At 41.0% G+C, this 27,225-nt stretch overlaps 1 protein-coding gene and 1 pseudogene across 3 annotated transcripts in view; one reads left to right on the top strand and one right to left on the bottom strand.

The window, feature by feature from the left end:
* Window positions 1–27,225, top strand: part of APMAP (adipocyte plasma membrane associated protein) — a 62,455-nt gene that overhangs the window by 17,303 nt on the left and 17,927 nt on the right. For 2 of the 3 annotated variants that reach the window (XM_053667227.1, XM_053667218.1), the window contains exons 2-3: window positions 10,658–10,774; window positions 15,432–15,547. In XM_053667227.1, the coding sequence (XP_053523202.1) occupies window positions 10,658–10,774; window positions 15,432–15,547 (233 nt within the window). Of the gene's footprint in view, window positions 1–10,657; window positions 10,775–15,431; window positions 15,548–26,642; window positions 26,736–27,225 lie in introns of all 3 variants that reach the window. The other variant, XM_053667216.1, reaches the window with a different exon arrangement.
* Window positions 9,297–10,648, bottom strand: LOC119065076 (nuclear transport factor 2-like; annotated as a pseudogene).

Below are 27,225 nucleotides of genomic sequence, written 5' to 3'. Positions count from 1 at the left end.
TGAGAGCTCTTTGTGTTCCAGGCTGTGGTCTTAGCATCAGTCACATTGGTTCTTATATTGGTTGATGTGGTGCTGTCTACAGCAAGTGTGGGACTGGGGAGAGCAGAGTGAGTGCATGTCTAAAGAGTGGTAACCCTTGTGAGGCTGTCCTGAAACTTTGGGTTTCATAGGGTCAGAGCTATTCCTTTTTCCAGAGAAGCTGAAAACCAGATTTTTCTTTGAAATCCCTTATTTTTCAGCTTGGGCAACTAAAACCATGTTGTAGAGTGATAGTTTATGGTTTAGACTAGACCTTTGCCTTGAGTTGTGGGCATCACATTTTATGGGAGACTTTGGCAAACTCTGAAACAACCAGAAAAGAGAATGTTCTGCAAACCCCACCATTTGAGAAGCTCCCGTAGGACTGGGGACACTGCCTGGAGACCATAGAACTGAGGGCGTTGTGACTTCAGGCATCAGATCTAGGGAGGGCTGTCTAGGAGGGCAAGGGTTTGGTGTTCCTAAGGGAAGAACTGTGACCAATCAGTGCAAGCAGGGGGAAAGTGTGTTTCTCAGAACATGTTGCATTATGTCATCTGGGCAGACAAGGTCCCTGAGTCAGAGTTAGGGAAATACTCTATGTATATTCTGGCCTTTTGGACATTGACCGTGTGCACTGGCAGGCACTTTCCTGGTCTTCAGAGCTGTGTGGGATATGCCCCTGGCAATGGGCCTGACAGGTCTAGTAGCTTCCCCACATTCACTCTGCCTCATACTACCTGTATTGGTCATTGTGCCTCTGTGATCAAGTCTTAAAGCATGTAACCTTCACTTATATGCCAAGTGCTTGTTGAGACTGGCTGTGTTTCCTTTGCCTTCATTGCTTTGCCCCAGATATTTGATTTCTTTTGGCTTCATTGAATTTCTCTATTCTGAGGTCATCTGCTTTGACCTCTGTGTGTGGCCAGCTCTCCCCATCACTCTACCCCCAATCCTACTGTATCATTCTTCATTGTACTTGTTACTGTCTGGCATTTGCTTATTTATACTAGAATACACAGAGGAGGTCAGGAGGCTGTATTTTATTTATGGCTGTACTCTCAGGGCTTTATATACTACCTGGCACACGTATATAGGTCATTATTAAATGATTATATATTAAGGAATATTAAGTAGTCTAAGTCTGCTCTCTGATGTCATGGCCACTAGCTATATGCAGCTATTTAAGTTTAAATTAATTAAAAATGTTAATTAACTAAAATTAAAAATTCAGTTCCTCATTTGTGTTAGGAAGTTTGAGGTTTTGAGGTTAAGGGATCAAGGAAAAAGATATGACTGTGAGGTGGCAATCATAGCACACAAGCTTTATTAGGTGACACTGACAGGTTTGCGTGTGAAGGACAACAGGGGTGCCTCAGTCCTGAGGGGAGGAGGGCAAGAGAACTCCAGAAGAGAGGGGGAACAGAGAGAGGGATCACTGGTCAAGGTGAGTCTCTGGGTCAGAGAGCTCCAAGGGCAGCACTGGCTGGGCAAGGCCTTTTTATCAGTGGGCAACAGCTGTCAGGTGAATTTTCACAGAATATGGAAAGCAGGCAGACACTAAATGGCTGAAAATTAGTTTGTTTGGGCTAATTTTAAAAATAATTAGATTTGTATAAATTGGAGTTTGGCACTGGTGGGCCTTTCGAGCTATTGGTTCTCACAACTTGCTGCGAGGAAATAAACAACCCAGGGGCCTGATACACATGTATTATGCAAATGGTCTTTGGGTCATTTGTATAATACATTAGCCCCATATCAAGTGCTCTGTAGTCACACATGGCTAGTGGCTGCTGTATTTCTATCATTACAGAAAGCTCCATCAGACAGCACGGCTCAAGGAGTTAAGGCAATATTTCTAAAACATGACCGTAGAACTTTCCCATAGAGGCTAGCTGATGATCAGTGACTTGGGTGTTGATAGACTTCTTTCACTGGGGAGGTAGTTAAATAAGGTTGGTGGTGTCCAGTTGCACATCAGAAATAACTGGAAAGCATGAAAGAAAAAAAAAGGCTTCCAGGCCAATGCTGGACTTACCCAATTAGGATCTCTGGGCCTTGTTTAAAGCTGCACCAATCAAAGACTATGCTTTCAGGGATCATTTCTGTAGTTTGTTCAAGCTGCCCCAATCATATGGTATGTGCAGTCCAGGGGCCAGCCAGTCTTGGGAGCATGGGACTAGCTGACCTCTACATTTTTCAGTTTTTTATACTTTTATTGTAAGACATCATTAGCTAGATCTCTGGCAAGGGTGGGCCATGTGGGACACAGGTGATTGTCCCAGACCTCTAGTTGCCTTTCTAGCTGTAAGCACTATGGTTTTCGGTCCTGGAATAACTTTTTTTTGGGGGGGATAAGTGAGCCATTTACCATTGTGTGAAGGAACAACCAGATATTCAAGCAGGATGTCACAAACTAAATCAGATTACTAAATTTAGATTTAAAAGATTTAAGCTACACTGTGGTAAAGGAGAGTTAACTACAGGATATAGGAGTTTGAGACAAATGAGGAGATTTTGTTTTATGTGGAATCATGTTAGGCAAGGAAAAATCAAGGTAAAGTCCCATTTTGGCCAGAATGTCACCATTTTGTTAATGACAGTTCTATGGTGACAGATTGCACAATGTGGCATCTCCCATGGAACTGCTTCTCTACTGGGGTGGGGAGGGGTGATTACCTCAGCCTACCAGAATGCTCATGTGGTCAGCGTTCACCTCGGAGAGCCACATGTCTTCACCATTCTCTGTCTTTGGGATTCTGTTTTTAAAAGAACCATACAACCGAGTCTTCACTGTCATTTTTACTTAGAGTTATTTCCATTGTGTTGAAAGACTTTAGGACACTTAAAGAAAATCTTGAGTTATAGATTGTCCCAGCCTCTGGAGTAGTAGTTTGCATAGTTGAGTCATTGACTTTGTTTTTTTTCTTTATTTTTGAAACCATTTGAAATATAATTTACATACCATAAAATTCACCCGTTTAAATTGTTCAATTCAGTGGTGTTTAGTATAGTCACACCACATTCTAAGTTTAGAACATTTTTTTCATTGTCTTGTACCTTTTTTTATTGATTATGCCATTACATTTGTTCTATTTCCCCTCCACCCTGCACACCCCTCCCCCACCACTCCCCCCACCTTTAGTTCATGAACATGTGTCTCAAGTTCTTTAGATTCTGTATTTCCCCTACTATTCTTACCCTCCCCTATCTATTTTCTATCTACTGTCTATGCTACTTATTTTCTGTACCTTCTCCCCACTTCTCCTTCTCCCACTCCCCTGTTGCTAACCCTCCTTGAGATCTTCATTTCTATGTTTCCACTCCTGATCTAGCTGTCCTTTTAGTTTGCTTTTGTTTTAGGTGTAGTTGTTAATAACTGTGAGTTTGTTGTCCTTTCACTGTTCATGTGTTTTAACTTCTTTTTCTTAGGTAAGTCCCTTTAGCATTTCATATAATAAGGGCTTGGTGATGATGAACTCCTTGAATTTGATCTTATCTGAGAAGCACTTTATCTGTCCTTCCATTCCAAATGAAAGCTTTGCTGGATAGAGCAATCTTGGTTGTAGGTCTTTGGTTTTCATGACTTGGAATACCTCTTTCCAGCCCCTTCTTGCCTGTAAGGTCTCTTTTGAGAAATCAGCTGACAGTCTCATGGGAACTCCTTTGTAGGTGACAGTCCCTTTATCTCTTGCTGCTTCTAGGATTCTCTCCTTCATTTTAATCTTGGCTAATGTAATGATGACGTGCCTTGGTGTGTTTCTTCTTGGGTCCAACTTCTTTGGGATTCTCTTAGCTTCCTGGATTTTCTGGAAGTCTATTTTTTTTTTTGACAGATTGGGGAAGTTCTCCTTTATTATTTGTTTAAATAAGGTTTCCACTTGTGACTGTTCCTCTTCCCCTTCTGGTACCCCTTCTGGTATAATTTGAATGTTGGAACGTTTAAAGATGTCTTGGAGGTTCATAAGCCTCTCATTTTTTTGAATTCTTGTTTCTTCATTCTTTCCTGTTTGGTCATTTTTTCCTTCCTTCTGGTCTACTCCCTTGATTTGAGTTCCAGTTTCCTTTCCATTACTATTGGTTTCCTGTGCATTACCATTCATTTCAATTAGTTTATCCTTCCTATGTTCCTCTAATTTGTGACTAAAATCAACCAGTTCTGTGAAGATCCTGATCACCAGTGTTTTGAACTGTGCATCTGAAAGTTTGGCTATTTCTTCATCGCTTAGATTTATTGGCTCTGGGGCTGTGAGTTGTTCTTGAGCCATGTTTTGATTTGTTTGTGCCTGTTACATGTGAGGAGCTGAGCCTTAGTTGTTTACCAGGGTGGGGCCACCCAGGTCATTGGTTTGTGATGCTTTATGTGGGGGTGGGGGGTCAGAGAGGGAGCAATGGCTGTCCTCTCTGCTTGCCCAGTCCATCCTACCGCTCACTCCCGCCTGTTTATCTGAGCGGAGATGTGCGAGCCCACCGCCCTGCACTGTGCGGTCTCAATGCTTGCCTCTTCACTGGTTTATCTGCACGCAAATGCTCGACCAACTTCAGACAGCCAGCCGTGCCTCTTCCCTGTGTCCGCTCTTAGCTAGCCCGCACCTGGGATCTGCGCCTTCGGCTGTCTGAGCATGACCCCGGTCGGAGATCTTTTTGGCCAACCCACTCCACTGCTGGCTTTGCCCCTCTTACCAGTTTAGCTGAGCATTTTGTTGTTTTCAGACTCCGTATTGTCAATTTTCTGTGTGGTTTGGTTGCATTTATTGTTGTTAAAACTTTGTTGTTTTTAGATTTGGTTGTGCGAGGATGCAAGGTGTTCCCACCTATGCCTACATCTTGGTGGAAGTCTTTAAGTTTAGAACATTTTAATCACTGCTGACTTTAAAAATATTTAGGTGAAATTTACATAACATAAAATTACCTTTCTTAGAGTGTACAGTTCAGTGCTATTTAGTGCTGGGCAATCACCAGCCCTCTAGTTATAAAACTTTTTCATCACCCCATAAAAATATCTTATATCCATTAAGTAATTATTCTGCATTTCCCTCTCCCACCAGAATGTCTATCAGAAAATGAGTGGATAAAAAAATCATGGTATAGACCTGGCTGGTGTGACTTAGTGGATTGAGCACTCGACTGTGAAGCAGAGGGTCACTGGTTTGATTCCCAGTCAGGGCACATGCCTGGGTTGTGGGCCAGGTTCCCCAGTTCAGGGAGCGTGAGAAGCAACCACACATTGATATTTCTCCCTCTCTTTGTCCCTTCCTTCCCCTCTGTCTGAAAATAAATAAATAAATAATCTTTAAAAAAAATCATGGGATATACTTACAATAGAATATTATTGAGCCATAAAAAGGACTGAAGTCCTGATATACACGGTCTGTCTGGAAAAAGTCTAGTCATTGTTAATAAATATAATGAGAATGGTTTGCACGGCATTGATGTAACCTGATGTAACCTGGCAGCCAAGGAGAGTGGACTGGAATGCACATCAGTAAACAATGACCACTTCACTGTACTAATCAGTGGGGGTGGTAGATTCTTGAGCTAGCATGTGTACTATGTTGCCGTCACATGTAAAATGACTGAGGGAGTAGAGCGATGAAACTGCATCAAATTTTGCATTAAGTTTGAACATTCTTCCAAAGAAACTATCCAGATGATTCAGAAGGCCAAAGCTATGGACAACCGGTGACTGGCAGCCTCATCACGACAATGTACCTGCTCATGCATCACATCTCTTGTAGAGTTTTTGGCAAAATATCAAGTCGCCCAGGTGACTCAGCTCCCCTACAGCCCAGATTTGGTGCCCCACAACTTCTGGCTTTTCCCAAAATTAAAGTCACCTTAAAAGGTGAGATTTCAGACCCTTGGTAAGATTGAGGAAAATATGACCGCACAGCTGATAGCAATTGGGAGAACTGTGTGAGGTCCCAATGCCTACTTTGAAGGGGACTAAGGTGTCATTGTCCTATGTACATTGTTTCTTATATTTTCTTCAATGAATGTTTCTTTTTCATATTACATACTTGGATACCTTCTGGATAGATTTTGTATGCTGCATCTTGGGTGAACCTTGAAACATTATAGGTGAAAGAAGCCAGTTACAAAAGGTCACATATTGTATGATCCCATTTGATCCCATAATATGAAATGTCCAGAATTGGCAAATCACCATTTACTTTTGCAGAGAGTGTTTCAGAACTCAGAGTCAGCTTTGAGGGCTCTAGGTCTGGGTATCCTTTGCCTTGTCCTCGGCAGGCAGCGTTGCTAATGGTGACCATGGGCTTAAAATCAGACCTGGCACTCAGCTGTATTCTTCCAGTTCTGGCAGTAGGCTATGGGCAAGCCACTCATGCTTTCTCTGTTCACTTCCCTTGTTTGTAAAGCACCAAGATACACATTTCTGCCTAGTTACCAATGTAAAGCACATTGCATGGCATGTTCTTTTTTCTTTTCTTTAAAATTATTTATTTATATGACAGAGAGAGAGAGAGAGAGACAGACAGACAGAAACACTCACTTGTTTCATTTATTGAAACACATTCATTGGTTGATCCTTACATGTGCCCTGACCAGGGATTGGACACAGAGTCATGGCTTACTGGGATGACACTCTAACCAACTGAGTACCTGGCCAGGGCACATGCCATGTTCTTATTGTGACTGTTTTTATTATTACTCTTGTCATGGCCCTCACTCTTTTCCTGCTGAGGATGTTTCAGGTTACATTAGCTTGCTGTTGTGAGAGTTCACAGCTGATCTGTGCTTTTTCTTGTCAGCATCAGTCAGTCACCTTAGAAAAAGGTTATGTGGCTCAGGTTTGGAGAAAGGGCTGCAAGGGAGGAGTTATCCTGATTTTTTTCTTACCTGGCCGATAGTCCTCTTTCAAGACCTTCACTTCTTTTAGTCTTTCCCCACTGGATGTGTGGGACTGAATCATCTCCTTTTCCAGCTAGCAAAAGGGTTAAAACTTGGCATTTTGCCTGGCTGGGGGTGAGTTCTGCACCCTATATGAGGGAAGAGAAGGAACTTAGGAACAAAATTTGTTTCTCCTTTTATTAGAAGGAAAATAGACACAGATTAGGATTCTCATTAGCAAAGAGGAAATGTCAAAGGAAAGAAGGACTAGTCAGCATTGTCTCTTATGCGGTCCTGCTTGGAAAATAATTAAGGAAAATAATTTCTGCCATGATATAACAAGAATCTGTTTCTCTCTTGTTTCCACTAACTTAACACTGACATCCTTTGGAGCCACCGCCAGCAGCACCTCTAGTGTCCATATATCCGCTAATAGTCTGTTACTGACAATTTAAGTATTCTCTAAGATGATATATGTTTCTCTGCCCTGCTACTCACTTCTTTCTGAGCCCTTATTAGCAGAGTCATTATCCATGTTTCTACTAAAAGTCTGTTTAAGGAAATCTAGACCTTTTCTAACCTGTTCCTCAGAGTTTTTCTACCAACAGTGTGATTCCAAAGCTACGTTCACATTTTACATATTTGTTACAGCAGCGTCCCACTTCCAGGTAATAAAATTAGCTTAATGAGAAATATATATTAGTTTTCTATGGCTCTTGTGACAAATGACCACACACTTAGTTTCCTGAACAACATATTGATTATCTTACAGTTTTGGAGGTCACAAGTCCTGACAGGTCATCTTGCTAAAAGCAAGGTGTTGCAGGGCCATATTTATGGAGATTCTAAGGAAGAACCTATTTTCTGCCCACTCATATTGTTGGCAGAATTCACACACTCTTTTTTAAAGATGATATTTATTTATTTTTTAGAGAGGGAAAGGGAGGGAGAAAGAGAGGGAAGCACCAATGTGTGGTTGTGCACCCCCTACTGGAAACCTGGCCTACAACCTTCTGCATGTGCCCTGACTGGGAATCAAACCTGTGACCCTTTGGTTTGCAGGCTGGCACTCAACCACTGAGCCATACCAGCCAGGGCAGAATTCACACACTCTTCAGTTGTGCTATCCCATATGTCTGCAGTATGACGTGCTATGAAATCTTCTGTCTCTCTTTGTTTTTTATTTTTCTTATCCCTATAAAAACAGAATGACTTACTTTTTTTTCTGTGTTATTCATTTAATAAAATCATGCATGTTCAGAATTGGGCAGGACTTAGGGTTCCCTCTCCCACACCCCATTGCACAGGGGGGAACCTGTGGGCTTTGGGCAAAGAAACTCACCTGAAGTGGTTTGGCTGGTTTTGGGAAGTTAGGACTGGCATTGAGGTCCCCACATTTCTATCTGGATCTGGTTCATGTAGAAGAAGATTATCCTGTCAAAATCAAGCAAAACAGTGCCCTTAAATTATTTGTTTTTTTAAGGGTGAGCATTGAAAAAAAATTTTTTAGCTCACTTTTTCTTTGATAGAAAAAGATTATTGCACTGGCTGGTATGGTTCAGTTTGTTGGAGCATCGTCCCAGAAACAGAAGGGCTGTGGGTTCAATTCCCGGTCAGGGCACATACCTAGGTTGTGGGTTTAGTCAGATCAGGGCGTGTATGAGAGGCAGCTGATCGATGTTGCACTTTCTAATCAATGTTTCTCTCCCTCCCATTCCCTCTCTCTAAAATCAATAAGCATGTCCTTGTGTGAGGATAAACAAAAAGAAAAAGATTCTCTGTCTTAGGAGCTCATGATTCCATTTACTTTAATTTTTTTAACTGTTAGGATAATTTTTGTTGTTTTATTGTATCATGAGGCATTGAAACATCTGAACAAATCAATATCTGGGTGGTGAGGCAGCTGCTTTCTCCTTCACTTCCTTGGGTTACTAGAGCAACTTGCCAGTAGATTAAAAAAAAGAAGACATGGCTGGTGTAGCTCAGTGGATTGAGCATTGGCCTGTGAACCAAAAGGTTGCTGGTTCAATTACTAGTCAGGGCACATGCCTGTGTTTGGGGCCAGGTCCCCAGTAGGGGGCATGCAAGAGACAACTGCACACTGCTATTTCCCTCTCTTTCTCCCTCTTTTTTCCCTTTTTCTAAAAAATAAATAAATAAAATCTTTAGGGGGAAAAATACTACCTTTTGCATTACTTAAGTCTTTCCAAGGCATGAGCTGGCACAACACAACCTTCTCCTGTCAGATGTAACTAGTCTTATGTCCAAACATCATGTACAATACCTAGCTAGCAGCAGCATACTGTGCCCACTTCCACCATGGCTCTGCTCATTTGTGTATGATATTTGGAGCATCTGGAGGAATGTGGATACTATCAGGAAGAGGAGGGAGGAGGAAACAGCATGAGTGCTTGGTTGGGAGGAGGTCAGCTGAAGTTGTGCAGGGCAAGCCTGAAATGTCATTGGTGCAAACCCAAGCATTGTTGAAGTTCTTTAATACGAACATGTGGTGTAACCCCATGATGGGATCTTCGTCAGTCTTAAGCTGGTCCACAGCCATACTGATGATGCAGCTATCTAGTGTGGGCTGATGGTCCTGTGCCTTGGGGCTGTGCTGGATTTTCTGGAATGGAAACCTAGACAACTTCTCCACAAGAGCAGCTTTCCCCTGGAATTGCTTTCCTTCTCATGCAAGGCATGATGCATCAATGTAAATTGCACCTAGTTGGATTCTGTCGTTATCAAGTAACTTGCAGTAATGTTGAAAGAAGCTGGATCCAGTTGGCTCCCTGATTGGCTTGTCTCCAATTCTGGGGAGTCACTGGGCCTGGTTGAGACCTGAGGGTCTGAGACAATGGTGGCAGCAGAGGCAGAAACCCAGTGTGGTCTGCCACTTTAAGTTAATCTTGATATCAAGTGTTAGTAAATTTGAATGCACTTAATATAAGCAAATATTGATCCTGTAAAGTTTATTTAGTAGCAAGAGGTTAAATGTGTTCACTTTTTTTTTTAACCAGGTAACAATGTAGGTGAGGATCATTTGAGATCATTTTAGTCACTGTTGGTCATTTGTCCCAAAACTTAATTCATAATTCCTAAGGCAGATTTCAGATCTTCCCAGGGCTTTAGTATTAATGACTTAGAATTGTAATTTTATAGATTCTTTCTAAATAACTGTCAATATCTGTCAGACTCTTCTAGGTCGAAGAGCTGGGGTTACCTTTTGAGATCTTAAAGGTGTGATCTACAAATGCTTGGGGAATTAGGTGCACAGGAAGTTGTTCTTCTTCCTCTGCCTCATGAATTTGTCTCTGTCTCTTTTATTCACAGAACCTGAGAATCTAGGAACATACTGTTCTGAGTGTTGCTGCTTTGAATTCATATACCAGAAAATAGTAGCTTTTGAGAAACACCTGTCTTCTCTGTGCATGAGTGTGTCTTCCTTCCCTTATTGTAATTCTTTAATCCCATTACTTTTTGTGTTCATCAGTGCTTTGAGTGTTCTTTCTTTGAAACTCTACTAAGGATTTAAGGTACAGACTATTGTACTATCTGGAAAATAACTGATAAGAGTGCCCTATACAGCTGGAAGATTAAAGAACAAAAGCATGTTTGCCAGTGCTAGCAAACAGTGCTAAAGTTTAATCACAAGCCACAGAAGTTGATGGTGTCATTGTGGAGACTCGGGGTGAGAAGCCTGTTTCTGCTGAAAGGGCTTTGAAACCAGTCAAGTTGTCACTGTCTGAGCCTCTGTTGATTACCTTTGTGTATATTTCATTTCTGACAGCTCCTTTAGTGGCAGAGTTTTCCGAGTGACCTTTTTGATGCTGGCTGTTTCCCTCACCATTCCACTTCTTGGAGCCATGATGCTGCTGGATTCTCCCATAGATCCACAGCCTCTCAGGTAAGCTGCCCCAGCAATTCTTGGGAGGGATTGCTCAGCAAAGTATAATAGGCCGGGATGATTTCTTGACTAACTAAACCAATCTTATTTGAAAGGTAAATTATGAGAAATAAAGATTTGATTTTTTGTCTCTATTTTATATTGAATTAGATGTTCCACAGAATATATGCATGGTGTTGCCCATGTTACTGTTTCAAAAACAAAACTATATAAATCAAAAACAAAAATCAGAAGAATCTCAAATAAGAGAAGCTTAAGTATTAGACACAGTTAAGCTGAATTAGTAAGTGGCAAAAGCATACACAAATTGAGGTTACTTTGTTTAAATTTTATAAGTAACTGATTTAAAAAAACTTGTAATTAATATTCTTTTTTTCTAAGTTACCTTTCTTCATTGGTGATTTGTGAATAATGCACTCTGTTATAACTTGATAAATAGTGTACATTTAGGGAGTCCCATGAAATGTATTCATATTCTTAGTTATATTAATACTGAGCCAGACTCTTATTGCTGTGATTTATGACATTGATGTTTATGTGGTACAAGAAGGTCATGCAGTCTGGTTCAATAAGTTCCTGTTTTTCATTGCAACTGCCCAGAGTGGTGAGCAGTCTGAAGTTTATTTTAAGTGAATTAGTCCATGTAAGGTTTAAAAACTTCAGAAAGAACCATGTCTTATTTTGAAGTAAATAGAACATATGCAACTCTATAATGTGTTGTTGTTTTATATCTGACTGATATCTACCTGCAGGACATATCAGTTGTTCTGACCTTAGATTGACATACATAGAAAAGAGTCAACTTTTTGTTGTTGGATTGGGAATTAGTTAAGGTACATGGTGTTGTTAAAACAATTAGCTTGCATAAGATTGAATTAGATTGACAATGGATTGAGGCCTGGGTACTTTAGAGTGATATGCATATTTGCTCTGTAATTCCTGGTATGCCAATATTTCCTTGCAAGGACACCCTAGATGTTCTCTCTGAGAGGGTTCTGGGATACACATAAGGGAGGGACCTCTTCTTGCTAACCCCCTCTCAACAAGTGGAAGGATGTGGCTCAGCCCAACCCAAATAGAAACGAACCTGGACTTTTCTATTCATTTGTCAAGGTGAGAAAATGAACTGTGTCCACAGCTGGGGATTAAAGTCTGGACTAGGGAGGTAGCCTTGGGAAAGAGGAGGAAAGTAGAGAGAGCAGGTAAAGATGGAGTTCCAGAGTTGGAGTGGGAGGGATGGAGCTTAAGTGACTAAAGATCTTTGATCTCAGTAAAGGTGAATTTATGTGTGGAAAGAGTGGTGAAGAGATTCAGAGGAAAGGTGGGTGTGTACTCATGACCAGAAACTGAAAGGAAACATGGTCTAGTAAGAATTTTAAGTTGTGCATGAGAGTTCTGCTGGGCAGTAGATGAGCCTGATAAAGAAGGAAAGGTGCAGAAAACTAGTGAAATCAGTGTAGCTGATAGGATCTTTCCTACAGGCTCAGATTTACAGAATGACTTGCTCAAAAATTGGAAGCATGAACCTCAGTGCAGATGAAAAGCAGAGTGGCAAAGAGTGTAAGAACAGAAATTAATTGAGGTTTGGGAAAAATGCTAGTGACAACAACAAAAGAAGCCTTCTCGAAAACTCTCTTCAGAGCAAAAAGAGCAAGGAAGGAGGAGACCCACGGTTTGGGGCAAGGGATGCAGTGTTGATGAGGTCAGAAAAGCAGAGCTTCTGGTTTATGCTCTACCTCAGTCATGTCCCAGCCAAGGGAGGTGCCATATACAATCAGGTGAGCTGGCAGATGGGAGGTCAGCAACGGCAGTGCCTTGGGGAGTCTACCTCCAGGGTGCTAATGACCTCTATTTGAGCTTAGACCATGCTTAGAAATCTCTGAGAAATCAGAGAACAGTTAGACCAGGGACAAGGAGGGGTGGAATACTTCCAGAGCCAGTTATGCATTGGTTTCAGTTCTAGGGAATAAAGTCACCTAGAAGGCTGCAGGGCTTTGCCAAAAACCTGACATACAAAGCCACTTTCTTTTCCATTTTGGAAGATTGGAGGACTGTTATTTATATAAAGAACATATGTGGCATCCTGATTTCTGGAGGATATTGACCAGAGTGTTTCAGCATCCATTTGACTTGTGGAGTTAGTGGAAATTAATGTGAATTATCAGGAGTTAATTAGTTAACAGAAGATCACTGGCCATAACCAGAGTCTATGTGGCCTGGCTTGCTGTGAGTGCTAATTTGGGCTGCCTGGGGCCACTTTTCCTTGGTACTTCTTCTGCCCAGGTGCAGGAATGGGAGTTCTTTCTTGCCTGTCCTTTGCATTTTCTGTTTTCTTCTTGTCTTCCTGCTTAGGCTCATTGTGGGCAGGGATAGTATGTCATATACCGATTAGTTTGATTTTGCAAATATTTCCTGAGGACTTCCTGTGTCTAGAGAATTAGGTAAGGTCCAAGGACTAGGTGAGAGGAGCTGGTATCAGGTGTACCCTCCTCTATTTTGGAGCTTTTTTTGAAAGATTTTATTCACTTATTTTATTTTATTTTTTTAAATTTTTATTTATTTATTTTTAGAGGGGAAGGAGAAAGGGAGAGAAACATCAATGTATGGTTGCCTCTAGTGCATCCCCTGCAGGGAACTGGCCTGCAGGGAACCTGCCTGCAACCCAGGCATGTGCCCTGACTGGGAATCGAACCGCGATCCTCTGGTTCACAGGCCCGTGCTCAATCCACTGAGCTACACCAGCCAGGGCTATTCACTTATTTTAGAGAGTAGAAAAGGAAGGGGGAAAGAGAGGGAGAGAAACATCTATATGCAAGAGATACATGGATTGGTTGGTTGCCTTTCACACACCCCCAACTGGGGACCTGGCTATCAACCCAGGCATGTGCCCTGACTGAGAATCAAACCAGTGACCTCTTGGTTACAGGTTGGCACTCAGTTCACTGAGCCACACCAGCCAGGGCTATCCTTGGGCTTTATGTGTTTATGTTGTTCAGTCTTCACATATACCTTTGGGAAGTATGACCTTTCCAAGGTCAGAATCTGAAAGCAGATTTGTACAACTCCATAGCTCAGGCTTTTCCACCAAAAATACAGATTACAGCCCTGTTTTTCCTTTGGAAATAAAATTCCTAGTTAAATGAAGTGTTTTTTTCAGCAAGTTGAAAATCATAATGATGGGGGAGAGGGGCAATTTAATTTGAAGGAAGTTGTGTCATGTTCTGCATAGTGCCCACTCAGAGGGGGTGGCAAGGGTGAAGTGTTTTGCCAGCAAGGCAGAAAGCTTTTTCCTGCATCCTCAACCACTTCCTCCATCCGCCTTGTGTCTCCCACTCTGGTGATCTGGCTAGGAAACTGCTTTGCTGGAGGGCAGGGTGGGGAGGGAATTGGGAGATTCCCATCCCCAGTCTTCCTACCTTCCCACTCCTTCTATAGTGTTCATTAGGAACCTTCTATATGCCAGGTGGTTGGAATACAGCAGTGAAAAACAGAACAAATCCCTGATCTCATCTGCTCTAGTGGGGATAGGCAGACAGTAAACACAACAGAAGTAAGAAGCTGAAATGGACTCTGAACCCAATAGCATTGTGGGGGAGGGGGGGTGTTGACTATTAAATTGAATGGTCAGAGCAGGTCTCACTGAGAAGGTGAGGGTGAAGGGAACAGCCAGTATGAAGGACTTAAGATGGAAGACGCCTAGTGCAGTCAAGAACCAGCAGGCAATGGCTGGTGTGGAGGAGTAGAGTGAAGTACTGAGAGAGGAGAGAGAATTGACAGGCCATATGGTGTAGGGCTAAGAGCCACAGCAAGGACTTAGGCTTTAGGTAAGATGGGGTCATTACAAGGCTTTGAACAGATGAATGCTGTGATCTGACTATAGTGATCACATGGGCTACTGGGTTGAGAATAGACTATTGAGGACAGAGAAGAAGTAAGGGAGAGAAGACAGTTGCCTGGTACAGGGTCGTAGCAGAGGACATAGGGCAAAAGGGTTCAGTGATGTCTGTCTTTTAGAGGTGGCATCAGCATGATTTGCTGATGGATTGGGAGAAAGAATATATTTGCATGTGGAGGGAAAGATCTGAGGAGAGAGAAGAGTTCCTGGAGCCCAGTCTGAGTGAAGGAATGGAGGCAGGGCCCAGTGGAAGCTGTCTTTAGAGAGAAGCCAGATGGGTCCTGAGGGTGCACCTATGCTGGACGATAGGGCAGTGGCACCAGTTCCCTGTACACTTGTCTCATTTCTTCTGTCTTCTCCATGAAGCAAGGCTGTCAGCTATGAAATGTCCACATGGCTCCTTTCCATCTCCATTGGACTTTAATGGGAGGGCAACCACTGGGAGTATAAATGCCAGGGTGTGTGAATCACGGGATGTGAGGATTTACCCTGCTGCAAGGCATTGGACTTGTGATAAACAGTTCAGGTGGGTGGAGGCCCTGGAGTGCTCTCAGATGGCAGGTGATTGCAAATTTTTCAAATTTTGCAATGACCTGCCGTTTGAGGGACAGCTTTTTCTTAACTTTTATATTTTTGGCAGATAAGGATATTATTGGAATGAAACCTTTTTATCGATGGAATTATGCATGTCGTAGGTCCTCAGTGAACACTTTCTTCATGTGTTTTCTATAGACAAATTTCTATAATTGCATTATTTTACAGCTTCAAAGAACCCCCTTGCTTGCTTGGTGTTCTGCAACCAAATACGAAGTTACGACAGGTGGAAAGGCTATTCGAAAATCAACTTATTGGGCCAGAGTCCATAGCAATTATTGGGGGTAAGTAAACCCCTGGAACTTCAGTCTGTCTGGGATAACTTTGAGTCTGTCTGTTGCTTGGAGCGGGGGATTCTATAGGAACAGCCACTGGCACCCTGCTCCTGGTTTGGGGAGCCCTCACCATCTTTAGCTGCAGACGTTGTGTGATGTGCATGTATTTGTTGAGCAGACATCCTGAGGGAGCTTCTTGGCTCTTTGAGTTATGAGACATTTCAGTATGGGGTGATTTTGAGTTCTCTTCTGTGGAGCACTTTATTTGGCTCAAATTGTTGGACCCATTAAAAAGAAATGAAAAAATGCAGACATTGATGTTTAGTTCATTTATTAAAGTTATATAGGTATTTCTTGACAGGACATTGTTTCTTAGCTGAGTTTGTGTAGATTTCATTTTTGAAAAGAATATAAATGATTCTTAATATTTCTACTTTTTTTTTTCCTTCAGAATTGTCCAAACCTAACAGCTAGAATTGGGCGTAGTGCTAATACTAGAGTCTCTAGCAGCCTGAAACAATGTACTTTCTATTAGAATGAGAATTAAGCTTTGGAATGACAAGATAAAATTAAAGTTGCTGTACTTAATATGGTATGAGGATTTCTGAGTAGCTTAACTGGGCATTCTGCTTCTAATTCTAAAGTACTGCATGTTTTCTGTAAAGTAGTTTTGGACAGTGCGTTGGGGGTACTCCTTTGTTTTGTTTTGAAGACAGACCAGGGCCACTGCCCCTGTGATATTGAACATTTGTCTTTTCCTGGACCTCTTGTTCTATACAGGACCCAAACACTGGTAGATTTCTGCAATGGTTTGTTTGGCTGGCAAAGTCAGAATTGTTTGAAGAGGGATAGGTACTTCATGATACAACTTCATATTTCCACTAAAAGACATTGACATTTAATATTAATACACTTTTTCAAAATTTTTTTTTGGTGAAAAAAATCAAATTTTGGAAGTCAAAACTGGAACTTGGAGGAGTTAAAGTGGTTTTTTAAAAACTTTCAAAGGGAAGGCTATTCTTATCTTTTTCTTTTCTGCCTGGTTGAACGTCTCATTGTACTCTTATCACCAGATCAAAGAACTGGTTATCTGCCTGGTGACATTTCTGGTTAGGTACAAGGAGTGGCAGAGGGAGGGACAGGGGGTGGGGGGATCTGTCTAGTTAGTCTCCTGCAGATGTGAACCCTAAGGAGGATTTTGGCCATTCAAATAGGTGTGTAGTGGTACATCATTGTTTTAATTTGTAGTTCCCTAATGACATAGATGTTGAGCATCTTTTCATATGCTTATTAACCACCTGTTTAAGTCTTCTGGCAATTTAAAAAATTGAGTTATTTTCTTTTTTTTTAATTAATTTTTAATTGATTATGCTGTTACAGTTGTTCTATTCCCCCCTTCTTTCCCCTCCACTCTACCCCCCCGACCCCACCATTACCCCCCTTTAGTTTATGACCATGTGTCTCAAGTTTTTTAGATTCTATATTTCCCATACTATTCTTGCCCCCCCATCTATTTTCTATCTACCATCTATGCTACTTATTTTCTGTACCTTCTCCCCACTTCTCCTTCTCCCACTCCCCTGTTGCTAACCCTCCTTGAGATCTTCATTTCTATGTTTCCACTCCTGATCTAGCTGTCCTCTTAGTCTGCTTTTGTTTTAGGTGTGGTTGTTAATAACTGTGAGTTTGTTGTCCTTTCACCATTCATGTTTTTTTAACTTCTTTTTCTTAGATAAGTCCCTTTAGCATTTCATATAATAAGGGCTTGGTGATGATGAACTCCTTGAATTTGATCTTATCTGAGAAGCACTTTATCTGTCCTTCCATTCTAAATGAAAGTTTTGCTGGATAGAGCAATCTTGGTTGTAGGTCTTTGGATTTCATGACTTGGAATACCTCTTTCCAGCCCCTTCTTGCCTGTAAGGTCTCTTTTGAGAAATCTGCTGACAGTCTGATGGGGACTCCTTTGTAGGTGACTGTCCCCTTATCTCTTGCTGCTTCTAGGATTCTCTCCTTCATTTGAATCTTGGCTAATGTAATGATGATGTGCCTTAGTGTGTTCCTTTTTGGGTGCAACTTCTTTGGTACTCTCTGAGCTTCCTGGATTTCCTGGAAGTCTATTTCCTTTGTCAGATTGGGGAAATTCTCCTTTATTATTTGTTCAAATAAGTTTTCCACTGGTGGCTGTTCCTTTCCCCCTTCTGGTACCCCTATAATTCGGATGTTGGAGCGTTTAAAGATGTCCTGGAGGTTCCTAAGACTCTCCTCATTTTTTTGAATTTTTGCTTCTTCACTCTTTTCTATTTGGCCATTATTTGCTTTCTTCTGGTCCACTCCATTGATTTGAGTCCCAGTTTCCTTTTCATTGCTATTGGTTTCCTGTGCAATTCCATTCATTTCAATTAGTTTCGCCTTCATATGTTTGTCTAATTTGTGGCTATAATCAACCAGTTCTGTGAGGATCCTGATCACCAGTGTTTTGAACTGTGCATCTGAGAGTTTTGCTATTTCTTCATTGCTTAGATTTATAGGCTCTGGGGCTTTGAGATCTTCTTGAGCCATTTTTGGTCTGTTTGCGCCCGTTAAGTATGAGGAGCGGAGCCTTGGACTCCCAGGTCGCTGGGTTGTGACTCTGTATGTGGAGGAGGGGTCAGAGCGGGGAAATGGTGGCCCCCTCTGCTGTTTCTTGCAGCTGGGTGAAGAGCAGAGCCTTAAGTTGTTCACCGGGGCAGGGCCACTTAGGTCTCTGGATTATGACACTGTATGTGGAGGCAGGGTTAGAGCGGGGAAATGGCGGTGCCCTCCGTCGCAGCTTGCCGCTGGGGCTGCTGGCTCTTGTCCAAGCGCCCACTTCCTGGCTTGTCTATCCACACACGAATGCGCGACCACAGTCAACCCGCAGCCCTGCTCCCTCACTGTTTCCCCGCGATTGCTTGCTGAATTGCCCACCAGGTCCAACCCTGCGCCTGGATTCTACGCACCTGACTCTGTCTGATTGAGTTTTCCTGTGCTACCCCGCCCTGCCAGCTGCTGGTTTTGCCTCTCTTTCCAGTCAGGGTGAAGAATTTGTTGTTATCAGACTTCCGAAAAGTTCAATTTTCTGTTTTCTGGCTGTGTTTTCTGTTGCTAATATTTAGTTGTCTCTAAACTTGGTTGTGTGAGGAAGCATGGTATCTCCACCTATGCCTCCATCTTGGTGGAATTCCGAGTTATTTTCTTATTATTGAGTTTTAAGATCTCTTTGGATATTATGGATAACAGTCCTTTAACAGATATGTTTTCTTCCAGTCTGTGGTTTGTCATGTCATTCTTAGTAGTGCCTTTATAGAACAGAAGTTTGAAATTTTTTAAAAAAGATTTCACTTATTTATTTTCAGAGAGGGGGAAGGGAGGGATTAAAAGAGGGAGAAAAACATCGATGTGCAAGAGACACGTTGATTGCTTGCCTTTCGAATGCCCACAACCAGAGACCCAGGCATGTGCCCTCAGTAGGAATTGAACCTATGACCTTTTGGTTCTCCAGCAGGCACTCAATCTGTTGAGCTACACCAGCCAGGGCAGATGTTTTTAATTTTAATGAAGTCCAGCTTATCAGTCCTTTCTTTCATGGATTGTCTTTATTATTATATCTAAAACATTATCTCCACACCCAAGGCCAACTAGTTAACATTGATACTATCTTCTAGGACTTCTGCAGTTCTGCATTTTACATTTAAGTCTATTTTGAGTTAGTTTTTGTTAAGGTTGTAAGGTCTTTAGGTCTGTGTCTAGATTTTTTGTGTGTGTGCATGTGGATGTCCAGTTTTTACAGCACAATTTGTAGAAAATACTTCCTTTGCTCTATTGTACAGACTGCCTTTGCTCCTTTGTCAAAGATGAGGTGACTATATTTATGTGGCTCTGTTTCTGGACTCTATTCTGTTCCACTGATCTGTTTAACTTTTCTTTTGCCATTATCATGCTGTCTTAATTACTGCAGGTTTATAGTAAGTCTCAAGTCAAATAGTGACAGTGCTCTGATGTTCTTTCATATTGTTTTGGTTATTCTGGATCTTTTGCTTTTCCATATTTAAACTTTATAATCAGTTGGTGGATATCTATGAAATAACTTGCTGGATTTTGATTGGGATTCCTTTAAATATTGTAAATCAAGTTAGGAAGAACTGACATCTTGACAATATTGACTCTTTGTTTTGTGTCTATAACCATGGGATATCTCTCCATTTATGTAGTTTTTTAAATCTTTCGTTATAGTTTTATAGTTTTTCTCATGTACAGATTTGTTTTTAGATCTCAATTATGTCATTCCTTTGGATGCTAATGTAAATGGTGTTCTGTTTTTAATTTCAAATTTTACTTGTTCATTGCTGGTATATAGGAAAGCAATTGACTTGAATATTATCCTTGTATCCTGTAACCTTATTAGTTGCAGGAGGTTTTGTTGTTGATTCTTTTGGATTTTTTTCTTAGATAATTATATTATCTGTGAAGAAAAACAATTTTAGTTCTATCTTCTCAATTAGTACAGACTTTATTTTCTTTTCTTGTTTTACTGAATGAGTTAAGTCTTCTAGTACAGTATTATAAATGAGTAGTGAGAGGGGACATTCTTCTGTTGTTCCTGATCTCGGTGAGAAAGCTTATAGTTTGTTACCATTAAGTATGATGTTAGCTGTACATTTTTCTTTTTTTTAAATAGATGTTTTTTATCAAGTTGAGGAGTTTCCTTCTATTTCTAATTTGCTGAAAGTTTTATCATGAATGGCTGCTGAATTTTGTCAAATGCTTTTTCTGCATCTGTTGCTGTAATCATGTGATTTTTCTTTAGCCTGTTGATGTTATGGATTACTTAATTGATTTTCAAATGCTGAAGTCGCCTTGCACACCCTGGATAAATCCCAGTTGGTTGGATGTATAATTTTTTTTACATATTGTTGGATTAGATTTACTGTAGGGGACCGGTTTGTCTTGGCAAATGTGACTCAACTCTGTATGGAAAACCTACAGATGCGAAGTGGTGGACAGGAGCCAGACCTTCAAACCGAGTTTTCCCCTGGGAATCAGTCCTAGAAAATACTTACAGACTGTTATGACTGGCTCTTGCTAAAACTCCCTCACCCTGGTCTAAAGCAACAAATGTATATTGTTTATCTTCAAGGTAACTTCCAAAGCCTGTGTGAGCTCTCCCAAGGGCAGAGCTAATGAGCTCATTGCTATCCCCCTCTGCATGTTATTTTTATTTTGTGGATTGTACCCAAAATGTAGACAATAATGTTCTATGTGATAGATCTTTCTTTGATGTAAGACCCAAGGAAAACAATAAAATCCTGTCTAGGTAAGGGTCGGGGCACTCCCCTATTGAGAGAGTGGCCGAGACACCCATAGGCGCTCTCCCCTTGAGAGAGTAGTCATGCCTGTTCCCTTTTTCCGCACAGGATTATTGTCACCTGTGCATTGATTCTCATCATCAACCACAACAGGCAGACTCTGATGGACAGGGTCTGCAACAATTTACTATATTTTGTTGAGGATTTTTGTAGTTTTGTTCATGAGAGATATTGGTCCATATCTCTCATGACTTTGGTTTGGGTATTAGGGCAGTGCTGGCTTCATAGAATGAATTAGGAAGTATTCCCTCTGTTCTGTTTTCTGGAGCAGATTGTAGAGAATTAATATAATTTCTTCCATAAATGTTTGTTAGTATTCACCAGTGAACCCATTTTAGCCTATTGTTTTATGTTATGGAGGTTATAAATTATTGACATGTTTCTTCAATAGATATAGGCTTATTCAAATAGTCTTAGTTCTTGTGTGAGTTTTGGCAGATTGTGTCTTTCAGGGAATTGGTTCATTTTCATCTAGATGATGAAATTTGTGGGTAGAGGCTTGTTCATAATACTCCTTTATTTATTTATTTATTTATTTATTTATTTATTTTTATTGATTATGCCATTACAGTTGTTCTATTCCCCCCTTCATTCCCCTTGACCCTACCCCCCCATCCCCACCATTACCCCCCTTTAGTTTATGACCATGTGTCTCAAGTTCTTTAGATTCTGTATTTCCCATACTATTCTGGCCCCCCCATCTATTTTCTATCTACCATCTATGCTACTTATTTTCTGTACCTTCTCCCCCCTTCTCCTCTTCCCACTCCCCTGTTGCTAACCCTCCTTGAGATCTTCATTTCTATGTTTCCACTCCTGATCTAGCTCTCCTTTTAGTTTGCTTTTGTTTTAGGTGTGGTTGTTAATAACTGTGAGTTTGCTGTCCTTTCACTGTTCATATTTTTTAACTTCTTTTTCTTAGATAAGTCCCTTTAGCATTTCATATAATAAGGGCTTGGTGATGATGAACTCCTTGAATTTGATCTTATCTGAGAAGCACTTTATCTATCCTTCCATTCTAAATGAAAGTTTTGCTGGATAGAGCAATCTTGGTTGTAGGTCTTTGGATTTCATGACTTGGAATACCTCTTTCCAGCCCCTTCTTGCCTGTAAGGTCTCTTTTGAGAAATCTGCTGATAGTCTGATGGGAACTCCTTTGTAGGTGACTGTCCCCTTAGCTCTTGCTGCTTCTAGGATTCTCTCCTTCATTTGAATCTTGGCTAATGTAATGATGATGTGCCTTAGTGTGTTTCTTCTTGGGTGCAACTTCTTTGGTACTCTCTGAGCTTCCTGGATTTCCTGGAAGTCTATTTCCTTTGCCAGATTGGGGAAGTTCTCCTTTATTATTTGTTCAAATAAGTTTTCCACTGGTGGCTGTTCCTTTCCCCCTTCTGGTACCCCTATAATTCGGATGTTGGAGCGTTTAAAGATGTCCTGGAGGTTCCTAAGACTCTCCTCATTTTTTTAAATTTTTGCTTCTTCACTCTTCTATTTGGCCATTATTTGCTTTCTTCTGGTCCACTCCATTGATTTGAGTCCCAGTTTCCTTTTCATTGCTATTGATTTCCTGTGTATTTCCATTCATTTCAATTAGTTTCGCCTTCATATGTATATCTAATTTGTGGCTATAATCAACCAGTTCTGTGAGGATCTTGATCACCAGTGTTTTAAACTGTGCATCTGAGAGTTTTGCTATTTCTTCATTGCTTAGATTTATAGGCTCTGGGGCTTTGAGATCTTCTTGAGCCATTTTTGTTGTGTTCAGGCCCGTTAAGTACGAGGAGGGGAGCCTTGGACTCCCAGGTCGCTGGGTTGTGACTCTGTATATGGGGGCGTGGTCAGAGTGGGGTAATGGTGGCCCCCTCTGCTGTTTCTACTGCTGGGTTAGGAGCAGAGCCTCAGGTGGTTCACCAGGGCAGGGCCACTTAGGTTTCTGGGTTATGATGTTGTATGTGGAGGCAGGGTCAGAGTGTGGAAATGGCTGTGCCCTCTGTTGCCACTCGCCACTGGGGCCTGCTGAGTCCCGTCCAATCGCCCACTCCCCTGTTTGTCTATCCACGCACGGATGGGAGACCACAGTCAACCCGCAGCCCTGCTCCCTTGCTGTTTCCCCGCGGTCGCTTGCTGAGCTGCCCACCAGGTCCAACTCTGCACCTGGATTCTGCACGCCTGAGTTCGTCTGATGGAGTTTTCCTGTGCAACCCCGCTCCTCCAGCTGCTGGTTTTGCCCCTCTTACTGGTCAGGCTGAAGAATTTGTTGTTATCAGACTTCCGAAAAGTTCAATTTTCTGTTTTCTGGCTGTGTTTTCTGTTGCTAATATTTAGTTGTCTCTAAACTTGGTTGTGTGAGGAAGCACGGCGCCTCCACCTATTTTTCCATCTTGGCGGAAGTTCCTCCTTTATTATTTTTTAATACCCATGGAGTCTATATGATGTTCCTTCTTTCATTTCTGAGATTGGTAATTTGCATTTGCTCTTTTTTTCCTTAGTTTGACTAGAAGATTATCAATATTATTGGTCTTTTCAAGGAAGTAGTTGTTTTTTTGTTGACTTTTGCCTGTTGATTTTCTGTTTCGTTGATACTCTAATTTTTATTATTTCTTTCTTCTGCTTGTCTTGGATTTAATTTTCTCTTTTTTTCTAGTTTTCTAAGGTGGAAGCTTAGATGGTGGAAGCTATAATAATAGCTTTATTATATTTTATTTTCGTTTTTTAAAGATTTTATTTGTTTCTTAGAGGGAAGGAAGGGAGAGAGGGAGAGAAACATTGATGTGCCAGAGAAACATCAATTGGTTGCCTCTCACATGGGCCTGACTGGGGTCCTGGCCCACAACGAAGGCACGTACCCTGACCCAGGATAACACTGGTGACCTTTGGTTTACAGGCCAGTGCTCATTGCATTGCGCCACACCAGCCAGAGGTAGGTAGTTGGTTTTAGATTTCTCTTTTAATGTATGCATTTGGTGCTAAAAATTTCTCTCGAAGCACTGCTTTTGCTGTATTCCACAGATTTTGATAAATTGTTTTTATATTTTCATTTTGTTCAATTTTTAAAAGATTTCTCTTGAGATTTTTTCTTTGATCCATGTGTTATGTAGAAGTATATATTATTTAACCTCCAAGTATAACGTGATTCTTCCAGCTTTCTTTCTGTTTGTTCCTAGTTTAATTCCATTGTGTTCTGAGAACAGGCATTATATAATTTCTAGCTTTTTCAAATGTGTTAAGGTCAAAAGGCAGATCCATTTTTAGTTTTCTGAAGAAATTCCATACTGTTCTCCATAATGGTTGTACCAGTCTGTAGACAGTACAACCCACCAACAGTGCCCTAGGTTCCCTTTTCTCCACAACCTCTCCAACACTTGTTGTTTTTTGCTTTGTTTATGATGACCATTCTGACCCATGTGAAGTGGTATCTCATTGTGGTTTCAATTTGCATCTTTCTGATAGCCAGTGAAACTGAGCATCTTTTCATGTCTCTGGACCTTCTGTATGTCCTCCTCAGCAGTGTCTATTCAAGTCCTTTGCCCATTTTTTAATTGGGTTGCCTGTCTTGTTAGAGTGGAGTTGTATGAGTTCTTTATATATTTTGGAGATTAAACCCCCTTCTGAGGTATCATTGGCAAATATGTTTTCCCATATGGTTGGTTCTCTTTTTAATACTGTTTTCTTTTAGCTGTTTTTGACCCAGCAATTCCACTGCTAGGATTATATCCTAAGAACCCTGAAACACTAATCCAAAAAGACCTATGTATCCCAAAGTTCATAGCAGCACAATTTTTAATAGCCAAGTGCTGGAAGCAACCTAGGTGCCCATCAGTAAATGAATGGGTCAAAAAACTATGGTACATTTATACAATGGAATTCTAAGTAACAGAAAGAGAAAGATGGAACTCCTACCCTTTGCCACAGCATGGATGCAACTGGAAAGCATTATGCTAAGCGAAATAGGCCAGGCCATGAAAGACAGGCGCCATATGATCTCACCTTTAACAGGAATGCAATGAACAAAATAAACAAACAAACAAAATATAACCAAAGATACAAATTGAGAACAGGTTGACAGTGACCAGAGGGAGAGGGGAGGGAATTTCAGGGCAAAGGGGGAAGGGTTTGCAGAACAAGTATAAAGGACATAAGGACAGAAACAAGGAGGGGGTGGAAATGGGAGGGAGGTGGGGCGGGCTTGGGGGGTGGGTTGGGATGAGGGTAAAAGGCAGAAAACTGTCCTTGACCAACAATTAAAATAAAATTAAATTTAAAAAAATGTGTTAAGGTGTGCTTTATTGCACAGAATGTGTTCTAATTAGGTGAATGTGCCATAGGAGCTTGATAGGAGTGTATCCATCACCAGTTGGATTACCTAGTTGATAGATATCAATTATATTCAGTTGATTGATGGTGCTGTTTAGCTGAACTGTGTATTTTGCTGAGGTCTCCAACACTAATGGTGGATTGATTTATATATTTCTACACTCTGCTATTAGGCATGTACACATTAAGAATGTCTTCATGCAAAGTGACCCTTTATCATTATGTAATTTTGGGTTTTATTTCCCTGAAAACTTCCCTTGCTCTGAAGTTGTTTGTCTGAAATTAATATAGGTAGTTTAGCTTTCTTTTGTTAAGTGTTGACATAATATTTGTCCAGTTCTCTATTGTTAATGTATATGTAAAGTGAGGTTCTTATAGACAACATATAGTAAGTTCTTTTCTTTTTTTAATCTACTCTCACTTCTAAGTCTGTCTTTTAATTGGTCTATTGAGGCCATTAATGTTTAAAGTAAGAATTAAAGGGGTTGGGTTAGCAGCTACTATATTTGTTACTGTTTTCTTTCATTACCCTTGTTTTTTTATTCCTAATTTTGTCTTCTACTGTCTACCCTTTGTAGTTTTTATGGTTTCATTCTCTGTCCTTTCTTAGTGTATCAGTTACTTTTATAAAGCTTTTTCTGTGGTTGCCCTAGAATTTATAATGTACATTTAAAAAATATGTAATATGCCTTTGGCCTGATGGCTCAGTTGCTTGGAACACTGTCCAGGTAACTAAGATGGGGGTTCGATCCTGGTCTGGCTGCATAAGATCCTTTGTCTGGGCGTGTACAGGAGGCAGCCAGTTGATGGTTCTCTCTTGCATTGATATTTATCTCTCTTTCTTCCTCTGTCACTGAAAAAGAAATGAGAAAATGTTCTCGGGTGAGGATTTAAAAGTATATATATATATAATGTTTCATGAATTTGCCTGTCATCCTCCTGTCTGGCCATGATAATTTCTATTTTTAAAAAATTTTAGTATATGTGCTGCTGAAGTGAGTACCAAGTGTGCTTTGATTTTATCCTGAGGGACTTTCTAGCAGTCCTTTCCTTTTAGTTGGATATGATACGAGACAGACATGATCACTCATCCCTGAGTGCCAACCCTGAGAGAGTAGAAAATCCTCATGTTTTTTTCACCAACTGGTGTCTGCTGCTCCCTTGCTCTGGTGTCAGGTTTAAACTCACAGGCAGGTGCCTCAGGACCCCACAATTTTACTGTTGCATGTTTTAAGGACTTTTGGTTCCTAGACATCACTTCTCCTTTATCTTTAGAACTGCCATTTCTTCTCTGGAGATGAAAAACACCAATAAGCCAGCTCTGTTGTAGAAGAAGTTACTGTGATCACAGTTCTTAGGCTAACCAAGTAACACTTTTATTCTTTTTTAATTTTTTTAAACAGATGTGATGTTTTCTGGTACAGCAGATGGCCGGGTTATAAAATTTGAAAATGGTGAAGTAGATACCATCGCCCAGTTTGGGTCAGGTCCATGCAGTAAGTCAGTTCCAGTCCCCCTCTTGTATGTCTCTTCCAATCATTCAGGAAGGTGCCAAATGGTCCTGTTTAAGTCTGGTTCACCCTTGGAGAAAAAGAGCCCTGACCACCTGGCAGATAGCCTAACTTGGGTGTTATCACATGCTCTTTATTTGCCAGTGGTCCTTGGACCTTATGGTGCCTGGTTGTCATCTTTCATGTCAGTTTTACAGCAAGGCACTGGACATGGCACATGCTGGTTACTTCTCAGCCCTACCACTGGCCATTCTGAGAGGCCTGTGCTCACTTTTGAGGTAACTTGAAGATTAATAGGTGTTATCTGAGTGCTGCTAGAGCAAAGCAGTTGGCTTTGTCATTACTTGGATACTTAAATGTGATTCCTGCTTTAGCTTCTCAGAAATTTCAGCAGTGTCATTCAAAGTAAAAATACATTGAAGTCACTTCAATTTTAGAAAACTAGAGTAGAATAATCTTATTATTCAAACACTGG

Source organism: Artibeus jamaicensis, unplaced genomic scaffold (genome assembly GCF_021234435.1).
Source record: "Artibeus jamaicensis isolate MK-2021 breed Jamaican fruit bat unplaced genomic scaffold, CSHL_Jam_final contig_135, whole genome shotgun sequence".
Classification (NCBI taxonomy): Eukaryota; Metazoa; Chordata; class Mammalia; order Chiroptera; family Phyllostomidae; genus Artibeus; species Artibeus jamaicensis.
This window is presented reverse-complemented; position numbering and strand designations above follow the sequence as displayed.